Source organism: Seriola dumerili, unplaced genomic scaffold, assembly GCF_002260705.1.
Source record: "Seriola dumerili isolate Sdu_G_001 unplaced genomic scaffold, Sdu_1.0 BDQW01000538.1, whole genome shotgun sequence".
Classification (NCBI taxonomy): Eukaryota; Metazoa; Chordata; class Actinopteri; order Carangiformes; family Carangidae; genus Seriola; species Seriola dumerili.
The window spans coordinates 1,647,508-1,661,796 of NW_019174793.1; the positions used below are offsets into that span (position 1 = coordinate 1,647,508).

Below are 14,289 nucleotides of genomic sequence, written 5' to 3' on the forward strand. Positions count from 1 at the left end.
CACTGCTACCACAACACACTCATACACAAGCGGCACCGTGTGTATGGTTAATGATAACAAGCTGCTTTCCTCCGCAGGGGTTTTGTTCGGGAGTTTTTGAGCTGAAGTTGCAGGAGTTCCTAAACAAGAAGGGAGTACAGGGCAACAAGAACTGCTGTAAAGGAGGTCTGACCTCGTCCTTCCAGCAGCAGTGCGAATGTAAAACCTTCTTCAGGATCTGTCTCAAGCACTACCAGCCCAACGCCTCTCCGGAGCCTCCGTGCACCTACGGCGGTGCCGTGACGCCCGTCCTCGGCTCCAACTCGTTCCAGGTCCCCGAGGTCATCCCGGAGAGTTCATTCACCAACCCCATCAGGATTAACTTCGGCTTCACGTGGCCGGTGAGTACAGTTCACGTCAGCGCATTAGAAAATGAAAGGCAGCGAAATCGCGCCATTTCTTTAGGGTAAATCCGTGCGTAAAAACGCGCAGCGGCACAATTTCTAACCACAACTTAAGGAGCGAGAGCACAGAGAGTTTACAGGTATTCAGTTTCAGCGGATCGGGTTAGGCAGTTTGCATCCAGCACACTGAGTGTTTGGCACAATCGCCTCAGGCCTTTGCTTGATGTTATCGCCGCATCTCCGCTGGCCACCTGTCTCATGAAGCCATTTGTGTTCCCAGGGGACCTTCTCGCTGATCATTGAGGCATTACACACCGACTCCAAAGACGACCTCTCCACAGGTAGGAAATAAACACCCTTCCCTTTTTCTAATTTTGTCACATTTACGCACCTTTCCCACCCATTAACCCTTCATCTTCTGCCTCCACACGCGCACTTCAGAGAACCCAGACCGTGTTATCAGCACCATGACCACCCAGAGGCATCTGACGGTGGGAGAGGAGTGGTCCCAGGACCTGCACACCGGCGGCAGGACGGAGCTCAAGTACTCGTACCGGTTCGTGTGCGATGAGCACTACTACGGGGACGGCTGCTCGGTGTTCTGCCGGCCCAGAGATGACGCCTTCGGCCACTTCACCTGTGGAGAGCGCGGGGAGATTGTGTGCGACGCCGGGTGGAAGGGACAGTACTGCACTGAACGTGAGTTACGAGACTTTGTTTTTCTATGAGGAGCATGTGCAAGTGTGTTGGAACAATGTTAGAGTGTAAGGCAGAATTAAATGGGACATAAAGATAAAACAACATAAAGTTGATTCAAACTTTATATAAACAGATTAAAAGACAATTTATAATAATATTTTTTTGTGTAAGTTTAGGAAATGTGAAATATAAAAAGTTCATGTGTTGGGTCTATAATCAGATCCTCTGAGTGCCGTTAGAAGGCAACTTGCGCGTAAACACCACGCGCACCCTCCTCCTCCCCCCTGCTTTTCCCTCTCTCTCTCTCTCTCTCTCTCACACACACACACACACACACACACACACACACACACACACACACACACACACGACCACTTGATTTATTCTAAGGAAAGTTTTTGGGAATAATCTCACGCGTGCCATAAATTTACATGCTACCTTCCAATTCGTTACTCTCGGAGTGGGCCGGGCGCTGATTGGCCGAGGCGGGGGAGGTATTGTTTGAAGTGGGCAGCTGCCGGCAGAGAGGAGACAATGGAGCAGCTGTCGCGCACTGGCAACACACTCGCCAGCTGTCCACTCTTATCTGCCCCAATCCGAGACATTAAGGGGAGTGTGTGTGTGTGTGTGTGTGTGTGTGTGTANCGGCTGACAGCGGCAGCAGTTGATGAGAAAACCCCCGTGAGGCGACAGAAACGTGCTCAATGCATCTTCCTCAGAGGGTTTGAACAGGAGGAGGCACCCTGAGGACCAGCCGAGCCCCGAGACTTTTTACTTTATTTATTTATTATTTATTATGTATTTATTTAATATGGGGCGCGTCATCCTGCTGACTCTCGCCGTCATGTCCATGTTGCTGTGCCAGGTAAGATATTGAATCTCTATTTCTTCCAAACAATGAACCATCACCACCACCCCACCCCACCCCACCCCCCTCTCTCTCCTCTCCCTCCCTCCCCTCACTGCTACCACAACACACTCATACACAAGCGGCACCGTGTGTATGGTTAATGATAACAAGCTGCTTTCCTCCGCAGGGGTTTTGTTCGGGAGTTTTTGAGCTGAAGTTGCAGGAGTTCCTAAACAAGAAGGGAGTACAGGGCAACAAGAACTGCTGTAAAGGAGGTCTGACCTCGTCCTTCCAGCAGCAGTGCGAATGTAAAACCTTCTTCAGGATCTGTCTCAAGCACTACCAGCCCAACGCCTCTCCGGAGCCTCCGTGCACCTACGGCGGTGCCGTGACGCCCGTCCTCGGCTCCAACTCGTTCCAGGTCCCCGAGGTCATCCCGGAGAGTTCATTCACCAACCCCATCAGGATTAACTTCGGCTTCACGTGGCCGGTGAGTACAGTTCACGTCAGCGCATTAGAAAATGAAAGGCAGCGAAATCGCGCCATTTCTTTAGGGTAAATCCGTGCGTAAAAACGCGCAGCGGCACAATTTCTAACCACAACTTAAGGAGCGAGAGCACAGAGAGTTTACAGGTATTCAGTTTCAGCGGATCGGGTTAGGCAGTTTGCATCCAGCACACTGAGTGTTTGGCACAATCGCCTCAGGCCTTTGCTTGATGTTATCGCCGCATCTCCGCTGGCCACCTGTCTCATGAAGCCATTTGTGTTCCCAGGGGACCTTCTCGCTGATCATTGAGGCATTACACACCGACTCCAAAGACGACCTCTCCACAGGTAGGAAATAAACACCCTTCCCTTTTTCTAATTTTGTCACATTTACGCACCTTTCCCACCCATTAACCCTTCATCTTCTGCCTCCACACGCGCACTTCAGAGAACCCAGACCGTGTTATCAGCACCATGACCACCCAGAGGCATCTGACGGTGGGAGAGGAGTGGTCCCAGGACCTGCACACCGGCGGCAGGACGGAGCTCAAGTACTCGTACCGGTTCGTGTGCGATGAGCACTACTACGGGGACGGCTGCTCGGTGTTCTGCCGGCCCAGAGATGACGCCTTCGGCCACTTCACCTGTGGAGAGCGCGGGGAGATTGTGTGCGACGCCGGGTGGAAGGGACAGTACTGCACTGAACGTGAGTTACGAGACTTTGTTTTTCTATGAGGAGCATGTGCAAGTGTGTTGGAACAATGTTAGAGTGTAAGGCAGAATTAAATGGGACATAAAGATAAAACAACATAAAGTTGATTCAAACTTTATATAAACAGATTAAAAGACAATTTATAATAATATTTTTTTGTGTAAGTTTAGGAAATGTGAAATATAAAAAGTTCATGTGTTGGGTCTATAATCAGATCCTCTGAGTGCCGTTAGAAGGCAACTTGCGCGTAAACACCACGCGCACCCTCCTCCTCCCCCCTGCTTTTCCCTCTCTCTCTCTCTCTCTCTCTCACACACACACACACACACACACACACACACACACACACACACACACACACACACGACCACTTGATTTATTCTAAGGAAAGTTTTTGGGAATAATCTCACGCGTGCCATAAATTTACATGCTACCTTCCAATTCGTTACTCTCGGAGTGGGCCGGGCGCTGATTGGCCGAGGCGGGGGAGGGATTGTTTGAAGTGGGCAGCTGCCGGCAGAGAGGAGACAATGGAGCAGCTGTCGCGCACTGGCAACACACTCGCCAGCTGTCCACTCTTATCTGCCCCAATCCGAGACATTAAGGGGAGTGTGTGTGTGTGTGTGTGTGTGTGTGTGTATGTGTGTGTGAGCACAGAATGAATAAAAGAGTTTTGACCCGCAGCGAAGAAGAAAAAAAAGAGGGTGGTGGGGTGGGTTAAGGGGGTCTGTATGTGTGTGTGTGTGTGTGTGTGTGCCCTCTGCTACACACACACACACACACACACACACACACACACACACTCCCTCCTTTGTCTCTGAACTATGTTAAGCAGAAAATTCTTCCACGGTGATAAGGAGATTGAGTTTAAGGTAACAGCTAATGGCTTTGGGAGCCCCCCCCCCTCCCCCCAACTCCTTTCTCCTATTTGAATGACTTTAGGAAGGTGTAGGTGAGAAGTTTGATTTCTTCAAGAGCACAAACCCAAAGTCGCAGTGTTTATGAGTTGTGTTGTTCTTCAGTCTCGAAAAATAAAAGTGTGTTTTCTTTCTCTTCCCCTGCAGCGATTTGTCTGCCGGGCTGCGACGAGGAGCACGGCTTCTGCGAGAAACCCGGAGAGTGCAAGTGAGTTTTCCTCTTACCAGTTCACCGAGGCATTAATTAATTAGTGGGACACACGAGTGTAATGTGAGTGGACTGACCGGCGTTCTCTCTCCTAATTGGACAACAACAACAGGTGCAGAGTGGGATTCAAAGGCCGCTACTGCGACGAGTGCATCCGCTACCCGGGCTGCCTCCACGGGACCTGCCAGCAGCCGTGGCAGTGCAACTGTCAGGAGGGTTGGGGGGGGCTGTTCTGCAACCAAGGTGAGGAGATCCATCCTATTCAAGGCGGGAAAGTGGGAAAGACAGAAATTGAGAAAGAGATGATGGGGGGGGGGGATTTGCAGGTGGAAAGAAGCCTGGGCGTCCGGATCAGAGCTGATCTAGATTTGGTTTTTCCAGATGCACAAAACCCGTTTCTGCAGCATTTCAGTGGCTTTGTTTTAATGTGAAGCAGGTCCTCTCTACATATTGAAATGTAGTCTTTTGTAAGTTAATGTTGTAAGTTAATTCAGCCCAGTTTTGGCCAAGGCACGTGCACATTTCTTAACCTGCAAATCACCAAATGTTTTCCAGCTTAAACTTACCAAAACCTGGCTGAGTGAGAAGACACAGATAGAAGTTTTAGTCTCTCTGATCTTTCATCATTGAAAACTTTTCAGTAAATGTAAAACGCTTGTAAAGAGACGTATGTGCGAGAGGAAACAAGGTTACTATGACACCAAGATACCAAAATAAAAGCATCAACACTCTGGTACAGAAACAACAACAGAGCAGCAGCTGTCTCCAGATAAACAGAAGGACAGGAGACAAAAAAAAAAAAAACCACTGGAGGGAGAGAAAGAGTCAAGTGTGCCAGAGGACACAAAGACATTCTGTCGCTGCTGCTGTTGTCCTGCCATGTGTTGTGCTGTGGCTAATCCACATGTGCAACTGTGTCTTTCCAGATCTCAACTACTGCACTCACCACAAGCCCTGCATGAATGGAGCCACTTGTAGCAACACTGGCCAGGGCAGCTACACCTGTTCCTGCAGGCCCGGCTTCACTGGGGCCAGCTGTGAGATCCAGGTCAACGAATGCGCTGGAAACCCCTGCCGCAACGGAGGAAGCTGCACTGTGAGTGTTGTTTTGGTCTTCTTATAGCAACTTGGAATAAGAACAGAGACGTGCTGTTGACTGCGGCTCAGCGCCAGCTGTGTTTCTCAGTGTGGCTTGGCACCTTTTGTCACATGCCTTTATTCCTTTTCGTCCATCTTTCCCTGTTTCTCTGCGCTCCAGACTTCACATTAAACCAGAGGAGCTTCCACAAATTTAAAACGTCACACAGCAAATCTATCGAATCCAGAACGCTGACATTCAAAAGTGTACAAGTGTCTGCAGCAGCTGCAGTCGCGAGAAAAGATCTTGATGCCAAGCCTGTTCTATTTTTTCCCCGCAGGATTTGGAAAACACATATACCTGCACTTGCCCTCACGGTTTCTATGGCAACAACTGCGAGCTGAGCGCCATGACGTGTGCAGACGGGCCCTGCTCCAACGGTGGCCGCTGTGCCGACAACCCCGAGGGAGGCTACTTCTGCCAGTGCCCCACAGGATACGCAGGGTTCAACTGCGAGAAGAAGATTGACCACTGCACCTCCGGCCCCTGCTCCAACGGTGAGACAATCCCTCTGAGCGCGTCGAGTCTCGCAGAGGTGTACGTTTGTTTCTCTGAGCCCTGATGGATCAAACACTCATATGTCTCTTCCTCGCTGTTCTCAGGTGCACGCTGTGTGGATCTTGTCAACTCGTACTTGTGCCAGTGTCCAGACGGTTTCACCGGCATGAACTGCGACCACACTGGGGACGAGTGTTCGACGTACCCCTGCCAGAACGGTGGGACGTGCCAGGAGGGTCCAGACGGCTACACCTGCACCTGCCCGCCGGGATACACTGGCCGCAACTGTAGCTCACCCATCAGCCGCTGTGAACACAACCCTTGCCACAACGGTGCCACCTGCCACGAAAGAAACAACCGCTACGTCTGCGCGTGCGTTCCTGGCTACGGTGGCCGAAACTGCCAGTTCCTGCTGCCAGAGCACGCCGCCATCCGCGGGACAGAAGTTCCCTGGATGGCTGTTGGGTCCGGCGTGGCCCTGGTGCTCCTGCTTCTGGCAGGGTGTGCCGTACTTGTTGGATTTTTCCGATCAAAAGTCCAGCGTGGCGGTCAAATAGAAACCGCCGGTGAGGGAGAGACAATAAACAACCTCACTAACAACTGTCACCGCAGCGACAGGGACCTGGCGGTCAGCGTGATGCCGACGCCAGGTGTGAAAAATATCAACAAGAAGATGGACTTCTGCAGCAGTGACCCCGATGAAGGGTCTTCACCGGGGAGAAGCGGCTACAAGAGCCGCCATCCGCCTGCAGACTACAACCTTGTACACGAGGTCAACTACGAGCAGGCGGCTAAAGAGGCCATGCTGGAGGCAGCCTGCGAGGACAAGTGCCAGTCCCTGGACTCATTTGAGTTTGAGGAGAAGCGCAGCAAACGTTTAAAATGGTAAATGTTTCTTATTGAAAATCTAAAAAGTAAAAACAAACCCCCCCACCCCCCCCACCCCCCCCGACATTGAGGCTGTGAATGATGAAAGCTGACGTCTGTTTTTCTTTCTCCCCTGAAGCGATGCATCAGAAAAGAAAGCCCCAGAAATGTCTGCATGTGCGGACACAAAGTACAAATCTGTGTTTGTGATGTCGGAAGAGAAGGACGAATGTATAATTGCAACTGAGGTGAGTCTTGTGTTTTATGTTTTCATTTTCCAGTGTAAAAGCACGTCTCTCTCTCTCTCTCTCTCTCTCTCTCTCTGTGGTCATTTGGCCGACAAACACTGACCCTTTGTGTCTCTCTGTGTGTCTGCAGGTGTAACGAGCCACCAATGGGCTGCCCGTTGCTCATTTGCTCTATGGGAGAGTTTTTATACTCCTTCAGATGCTGCTCTAACCCTAGGGGGAGGTGTCCCGCCTTGAGACTGCTGCTGATACTGAGACGTTTAACTGATATTCAGAGTGAGCTGGTTCTCTACTGGAAACTAAGCGCAGGCAGCGGCGGCCTGTGGGATAAGAACTGGCGGGGGTTTTTTTAAAAAAAAAGAATTAAAATTTAAAATAAAAAAAAAAATTTTTAAAACTGTTTACGGTTAAAAGTAAACTGCCACTTAGCTTTCTGTTCTGCCTTTTATCGGGGAGTAGGGGGGTAAAAAAAAAACAACAAAAAAACAAAAAAGAAATATTAAGGAACGCCGTCATGTAGCGGAAACACGCGATGCTACGAGTTTAGTTTTTGCAACATTTGCACCCAGGCCTTTTCTCTAACCCACACGCCGTTGCTGAGCGCAGGAACTGCATCAAACGGTGGATGTTTGGCCATACTGGCCTGTTCTTCACGAGGCTGTTCACATGGGCTGTGCACCCATCACTACACCTGTGAAGACTGTATGTATACTTGATCACTGTGTTTAACTGAAGTGCGTTTTCTTCCCTAAGCCCTCCAAACCATTTATGACATAGTATTGTTCATTTTTTTTTTTCCTTTCTTTTTTTTTTTTTTTTTTTTTCTGGGGCATTAAAAAATTTTTTTAATTTAAAAAAAAAAAAAAAAAAAAAAATGTTGCTTTTTGATACAGATTGTCCTTTTGTAAAATAAAGAAAAAAAAACAAGAAAAAAGTTATGATTTAAAATTATGATTTAATTTAAGTTAATTTAATGATTTTGTGTTATTTTTATTTTGTATTGTATATTTGTGATTGTTTGTTATGATTATTTAAGTTGCTTTTTTTATTGATGATATTTGCAAAGGCACTTCAGGTCAATGGGACTTTTTTTTAAGAAAATGTTATTTAAGAGGGATTGTACTGTACAAATTGTTATGTTACCGTCTCCTTTACCATTTTTGAATCAAGGAATTAGCCAAGACTATTTTTCCAAATAAATATTGCTAAACGTGAAATTTTAATTGCGTCCAACTTTTGTTTTGTCCATCTGCAAGTGCTCTGAAAAACACTTCTTTCGGGGTCCGTGAGCAAAGTTAATCAGTAACATCTGTTGTCTTCCCCTGGCGACCCCATAGTGGGCTTTTCTATGCCGACACTGTTGGCTACTGCCAGAAGTTGAAAGTGTCTCCCTGGAGACGAGAGAGGGGGCCTATTCATAAAAAACAATGTCCCTACGCTAGATTTACCACTCCTATTTCTCCTCCTAAAGAACAAGTCAGGTAATTCATGGCTCTAAAATTCAGATCAATGTGGAGAAACGCCTACTGGACATCCAGCACTTTGGGTTTTTGGTTTTCCTCCCTTCCTGTTTCCACCACAGACGTCTTTAGTGGCTTTTCCACAACTAATAAACTAAAGCAACTAAAGCTTTTTTTTTTTTTTTTCACGGCAGTAAAAGTCGCATCTGAATGAAGCGAAAAGGGGAAAAAAACAAACTTTACATTTCTGAATTTACATTTCACTGTTCCTCACTATCGCCTCTTTAAATCCCCCTCAGTTTTCCTCCTTAATTGCCCCACAAAGACGCTGATTGTGTTTAGACACAAATAACTGTAAATCATCAGCCCAGTAGAGTTGGCCTCTGCTGGGGTTTATAACCCCGTGGCATTATGGGAACAGACTTCAGCAGACAATGATGGAATTGACAATGGGGCACACAAAAGGCCACCCTTGGGAGAGCCTGCGTGTCCCTCGGCATGCTGGGAGAAAGAGAGTAACAGGAACAGATGTTGTTGAGTAACAGATGCCTTCTGGCCAGAGTTCAGCCACGAACCAGCCAGACCTTCAAAGGCTCAAGCTGCAGGACACACACACACACACACATGCACACACACATAAAAAAAGATTATCTATGGGCCTTCAAGAAAATACAGCTTTTATATATTGTCCTCCTGATAAATTTGTTGGGAGTTGGAGAAATGGCGGAGATAAGAGGAGCGTCTTAGAGGACTTTTGTGTTGAGTGATGAATGCAGACAAAGAAACTACAGTACTGCTGCAGCAACTGAAAAAAACATTCAATCAATTTGAGGAATGGAGGAAACAAGATGGAAGAATTTAGCAGCTTCTCAAGAGCTTTGATAACGAGAAAAGAAAAAAAGATCAATAACAACATTCTTTAACATGACAGACAGATGAATCACTCAGTGCCTTTTGATGCAGTTGCCAAAACACGGTATTGACAAAGGCTGCGAACACACAAACACATTTGTGTGTCCATGACTTCAGAGGACCTTAGACTGACTTATACTTCCTGGAGACTCAGTTTAAAGCTCCATATTTTCTTCTTCTTCTGTGTTTTACTTGAAGTGTTGATCCATAAGAAGATATATTTGTGGTTTAAACAACCAAAAACCATCTCAGTGTAGTTTCACATCTCCTCTCTCAGGCTTCTCTCTGGACCTCTAGTAACAACAGGTCGGTGAGCCAATCAGAAGAGAGGAGGCTCTGAACCTCTCTTCTGATTGGCTGACTTTGTTTTCTGAGTGATTGAATAAAAATAGAGCAGATTTCAGGTAAAAACACTCAGAGAAACCAAATCATGCAAGGTTTGGATGGTGGGTCCAGGTGGGCGGGGCTTGGTGACTGCTTTGTTGTGACATCACAAAGTTCCAGAAGTCCTGACGGCTGGTTTTAAGGCTCAGTTTCTGAATACAGGCTGTGTGCATTTCTCTGTGGACTGAGGCTTTGATACTTTCACAGTATTAATATAGAAGCTAGACCTGATCTATAATCACACTACACATGGACACAGACCTTTACACTGGAAGGAGCTTTAACTTCAACCATAACTACTTACTCAAACCTAACCTTTAGACTAACCGTAAAAAATATCTTCGCCTTGAAATTTAATGATTTATGTTATGGGGACTTCCTTCTTGTCCCCATAAGGAAGACAACAATGATTGTGTCAACAGATTTATGTCCCCACAACTTGAGCAATATCCAGACCACACACTCACACACACACACACACACACACACACATGTCAACAGACAAATAGAGATCCATGACGAACAGCTGGCCTGGTGCCATAGAAGACTTTTTATTTGGAGAAAGAAATCTTTGAAATCACTCATTTTTAAAATTCAATTAATTCATTGAGTACGACATCTAAGTTCTCAGAAAAAGTTAAAATCATGCCTTTAGTCTTTTTATACATAAAAGATGCGGTTTTACGATGACAAGTGATTTTTTTTTTTTTTTTTTTTATAAAATGACTGTTGCTTCTTCTGACATATTTAACATCTGTTAAAGAAATATTAATGTAGAAAAACAATTATCAACTTCCCTCCCAGTAAAACAGGAAACAAAAAAAGCATAACACAGTACGTTACAATGCGCTGACATGGCTTCAAAGCACACATATTACAGTACTGTACAAGGGTCCGCCTCAGACAAAATGCACCAAAACCACTTCCACTGCTGAGGATAGATCAAACCTCTGAAACAGCTCAACACTGCTTATTTACCAAACCCAGACCACAGCATGGTGTTGGCAACCGGCAAATGAGGTAAATATTTCCAAAAAAAAAAAAAAAAAAAAAAGCACCAAAGGTTTGGCGTTAAAATTTATATATAGCTTATAACCAACAGTGAGTTGGAGGAGTTTTCATCCAGTTCCTCTTAAACTCTTCTATTTTTTTTTTTTTTTTTTTATTATTATTTTTTAAATCCACAACAACACTGGAGAAACAAAACTACCGAGTCTGCAAATCCGTTTGCGATGTTCAGAGGCCAATGAACACACGCTGCCAGGCCTGCTCCGTGTAAATAAGCAGTTTTTTTTTTTCCACATTTAAATGGGACATTTAATGTCAATATTTAAAGTGAAGTCCAGACTGAAGGGATCTGAATCTGCACCTCAGCTGGATTCACTCTTTTAAATGAAAATAAGTTTTGATTAAACTGATTTTTTATTTATTTTTTTTCTTCGTCAAATTATCTCATCACTCGCAAAGTTCTCAAGCTCAACAACATGTCTCGCGTCTTAGGGACGTCCGCTTAGGAAATCGTGTCAATTAGAAGGCTCTTACAAAGCTCAAGTAAACTACTGAATATCATTTAATGCTTCGACTGACAAACATTAAGGAGAATGAGCAAAAAGCTGGGACAGGTAATGTCTTTTTAAGATCACCTTTTAGGTGTTAAAAAAACAAAACAAAACAGTAGAACAAAAACAATCTTCGGCCAAATACTTCAGGGGACAACAACATCTAGGTCTAAGTAACAGGATGTGCAAACTTAATTGTGCATAGAGATCAAATTGTAATAAATATTAATGTGATAATCAACATTATCACGAGTTTGACTTTGTCAAAACTTGTAGGGGTGATTGTACATTTTCATGATTAATTTAGTTTTACTAAAATGTTAAAAAGTTTGTTTGTTTTTTTTTTCAATAGTGCTGCGAGAAAAGCTTTTATTGTTTTTTTTAAGCAACAAACACTTCCCATTTATTATTAACCAGAGCCCCAAAAGACAAACACAACCAAACACTCAATAAAAATCCTGATAAAAGTTACTGATTTGTCATAGTTATTCAACCAAGTTTAACTTCCTGTGAATGGCTCTTTCACTTTAAAAGTTTTTTTTTTTTTTTTAAATGTTCTGCCGTATTTCTGCATCAAAGAATCACATGAGCAACAAATAACAAACTGAGCGTTATAGCGATGTACAGGAATTTTACATAGAAGTACTTTAGTAAGCTTTCAAAAAGTAAATGGATCTATCTTAGCTTTAGTTTTCACTGTTTCTTCGTTTGATGTAGCTTAAAAGATGTGAAGCATAATGCCTGTCTTTGGACCACCGAGGTAATTGTAGGTGTGTGTGAGTGTGTGTGTGTGTGTGTGTAAAACATGCTGAAATGTTTCCCAAACATTTCCAATGAGAAAATAGTGTCCCTCCGAGCCGTCAGGGGCTCGTCCTGGTTCGAGGTATATGATCCTGGGGCCGACCGGTGGCGCCTGTGGAAAATGTTACAAAGCTGTCTGATGGATGATGGTGAATTTCATTCACGCTGCTGTGCGTCACGCCGCCTCCGCCTCCTCCTCCTCCTCCTCCTACCGCCTCCCTCTCCCTCCCCTCCCCTCCCTGCTGTAGTCTCACTCTGCTCGGACTACTTTCCTTCTTCACCGAATCATTCATCAACAACCCTCTTTGTCACCCTGGTTTGCTCCTGAATGGCGCCGGGCTCCATTCACATTCAATTCAGTTAATTCAGGAAGAGCTTTTTTTTTTTTTTTTGTTCTACCTTGATAATTATTATTTATTTTATTTTATTGTTAACAACAAACAGGTTTTGAAGGTTCTTTCAGAAGCTAAATTTCCTCTTTCTTCACTGTGAGAGAATATGACATCAGTCATAATGAATTCATAATCACAACTCTAAAGTCAGATTCTTTTTCTTATTGTCTCCTGTTTTCCTACGTTCATGAAGTGGAGTACAGCCGCTGTGGGATATGTGCAACATTTTTGACTCTAGCAAACCTGTCTTCATATAAATTTCCACCACCTGAAGCTGAGCCGGAGCGTTATATTGACCTCGTATGGATTCATCAACATCAGCTGAGAACTTGATATAAAAAGTGATAAAAAGAAAAGAACACTAGTGCTCCGTATGTAAGTGCTCCGCTGTTCCACTTCATCAACTTTTTTTTTACGAGTAACATTTCGAAGGCTTCACTTGATGCACAATGAGGCGATAAACTCTCACACTTCTTACTCTTGCTGCCATTATTTTCTAAGTGCAGCTTTGCAGGGACAAACGCACATGAAAGGTGTCAGTTTTGTTTCATGTATAACTGGTCTTTTTCACACGTGAAATACAGGCGAGACATCGAACCTCCACATCACTCGACACCAGCCGAGGCGAGGTGTGAGACACTCTAAGCTGTTAACACGGGCGCTGAAACGAAAACCACAACGCTACGCAGCCGCCGCGCACGCAGTGTGTTCCAGGCCCAAGTTATGATGGTTAAAAACTGCAAGAGAGAGGATGATAGAAACCACAGCCAACATAACAAGCTGTCATTACAGTTAGACGAGATCTCGTTTTCTGGAGGCTTCTGTCTTCATCTGAGCATGCTAACGACAGCTAAGCTAACTAAGGTTATTGAGCTACTACTGGACAGAGGAGAGAAAGCTAATATTAAAACCTCTCCCCAATTTAAAAGAAAAATTATTCTTTAATAGTTTTGAAAATGAATCAGTTATGGCGACATCGCACTCACCCGCTCTGCTACAACACGGCCTCCACTTAAGTTCACACACCGAACAGAACTGACGGAACTGAATTAAATGAATTGAGGGTGAATCAAACCCTGCGAACCCCCGTCCCCGCCCGCCCATCCTTTCCCCTTATTTCCCCAACTTGCATCTCCATATAACCCAAACCCCCATCCCACCCTCACCTCCAACTAGTAACCCTACGTCCCCCCCTCCCCTTCCCCTCCCCTCCCTTCCCTCCACTCCCAAACCCGCTCTGTTTTCCTAACCTCTTTGGTGACTCTCTGGCGTCTTTGAAACAGGGTTCCTACACACTCTCCGTTTCCAAATCCACAACTTCTTTCCACCAAAAAAAAAAAAAAAAAAAAAAACTTGACTGGATTTTTAAACGGCTGTTCAACAAGGTGTGCAATTGTTAGCGATGTTGCTCTGTAGCTTATGATTAGTCGTCACGGCAACAAATGTCACAACACGGGAAATGAAAGGAGGGTCACAACTATGTAAGATGGGTTTCAGCAAAAGGGAACTACATTTTTTTTTATTCCTAAACTTTTCCTTTAAACTTTTTGTGCAATTCCAAAACACCTCATGAATTTACACAAGTTTCAAACTTCAAAAGGCTTTCCAGCCCCGTGTAGGAACCCTGATTAAAGGTGGCGTTAGGCTAAAACAATGGGAACCTGTAAGTGCTGTTCCCACCAGAAGAAAACATCAACAAGGCTGTTAGGACCAAATAAGGAGTGGGCTCACTGACCTCCCCCCCTCATCTCCCCTACATCTCCCCATCCCTCTCT

The 14,289-nt window shown here is 45.1% G+C and overlaps 1 protein-coding gene across 1 annotated transcript; it reads left to right on the forward strand.

Annotated features, from left to right (window-relative positions):
* Positions 1-1,878: 1,878 nt before the first annotated feature.
* Positions 1,879-7,224, forward strand: LOC111235839 (delta-like protein A). The gene is made up of 11 exons (XM_022764404.1): positions 1,879-1,947; positions 2,120-2,422; positions 2,706-2,766; positions 2,867-3,124; positions 4,195-4,255; positions 4,368-4,498; positions 5,182-5,351; positions 5,674-5,890; positions 5,996-6,776; positions 6,898-7,006; positions 7,137-7,224. Exons 1-11 carry the CDS (start codon positions 1,879-1,881, stop codon positions 7,140-7,142), a joined length of 2,166 nt encoding a protein of 721 aa, XP_022620125.1. The 3' UTR covers positions 7,143-7,224.
* The last annotated feature ends 7,065 nt before the right edge of the window (positions 7,225-14,289 follow it).

What these genes read in the sequence shown, in the direction of transcription:
- LOC111235839 (XM_022764404.1), top strand. Translation starts at nt 1,879, where the DNA reads ATGTATTTATTTAATATGGGGCGCGTCATCCTGCTGACTCTCGCCGTC. An exon ending in TGTCCATGTTGCTGTGCCAG is followed by an intron (nt 1,948 to 2,119) that starts GTAAGATATTGA and finishes TTTCCTCCGCAG; the next exon opens with GGGTTTTGTTCGGGAGTTTT. An exon ending in CAAAGACGACCTCTCCACAG is followed by an intron (nt 2,767 to 2,866) that starts GTAGGAAATAAA and finishes CGCGCACTTCAG; the next exon opens with AGAACCCAGACCGTGTTATC.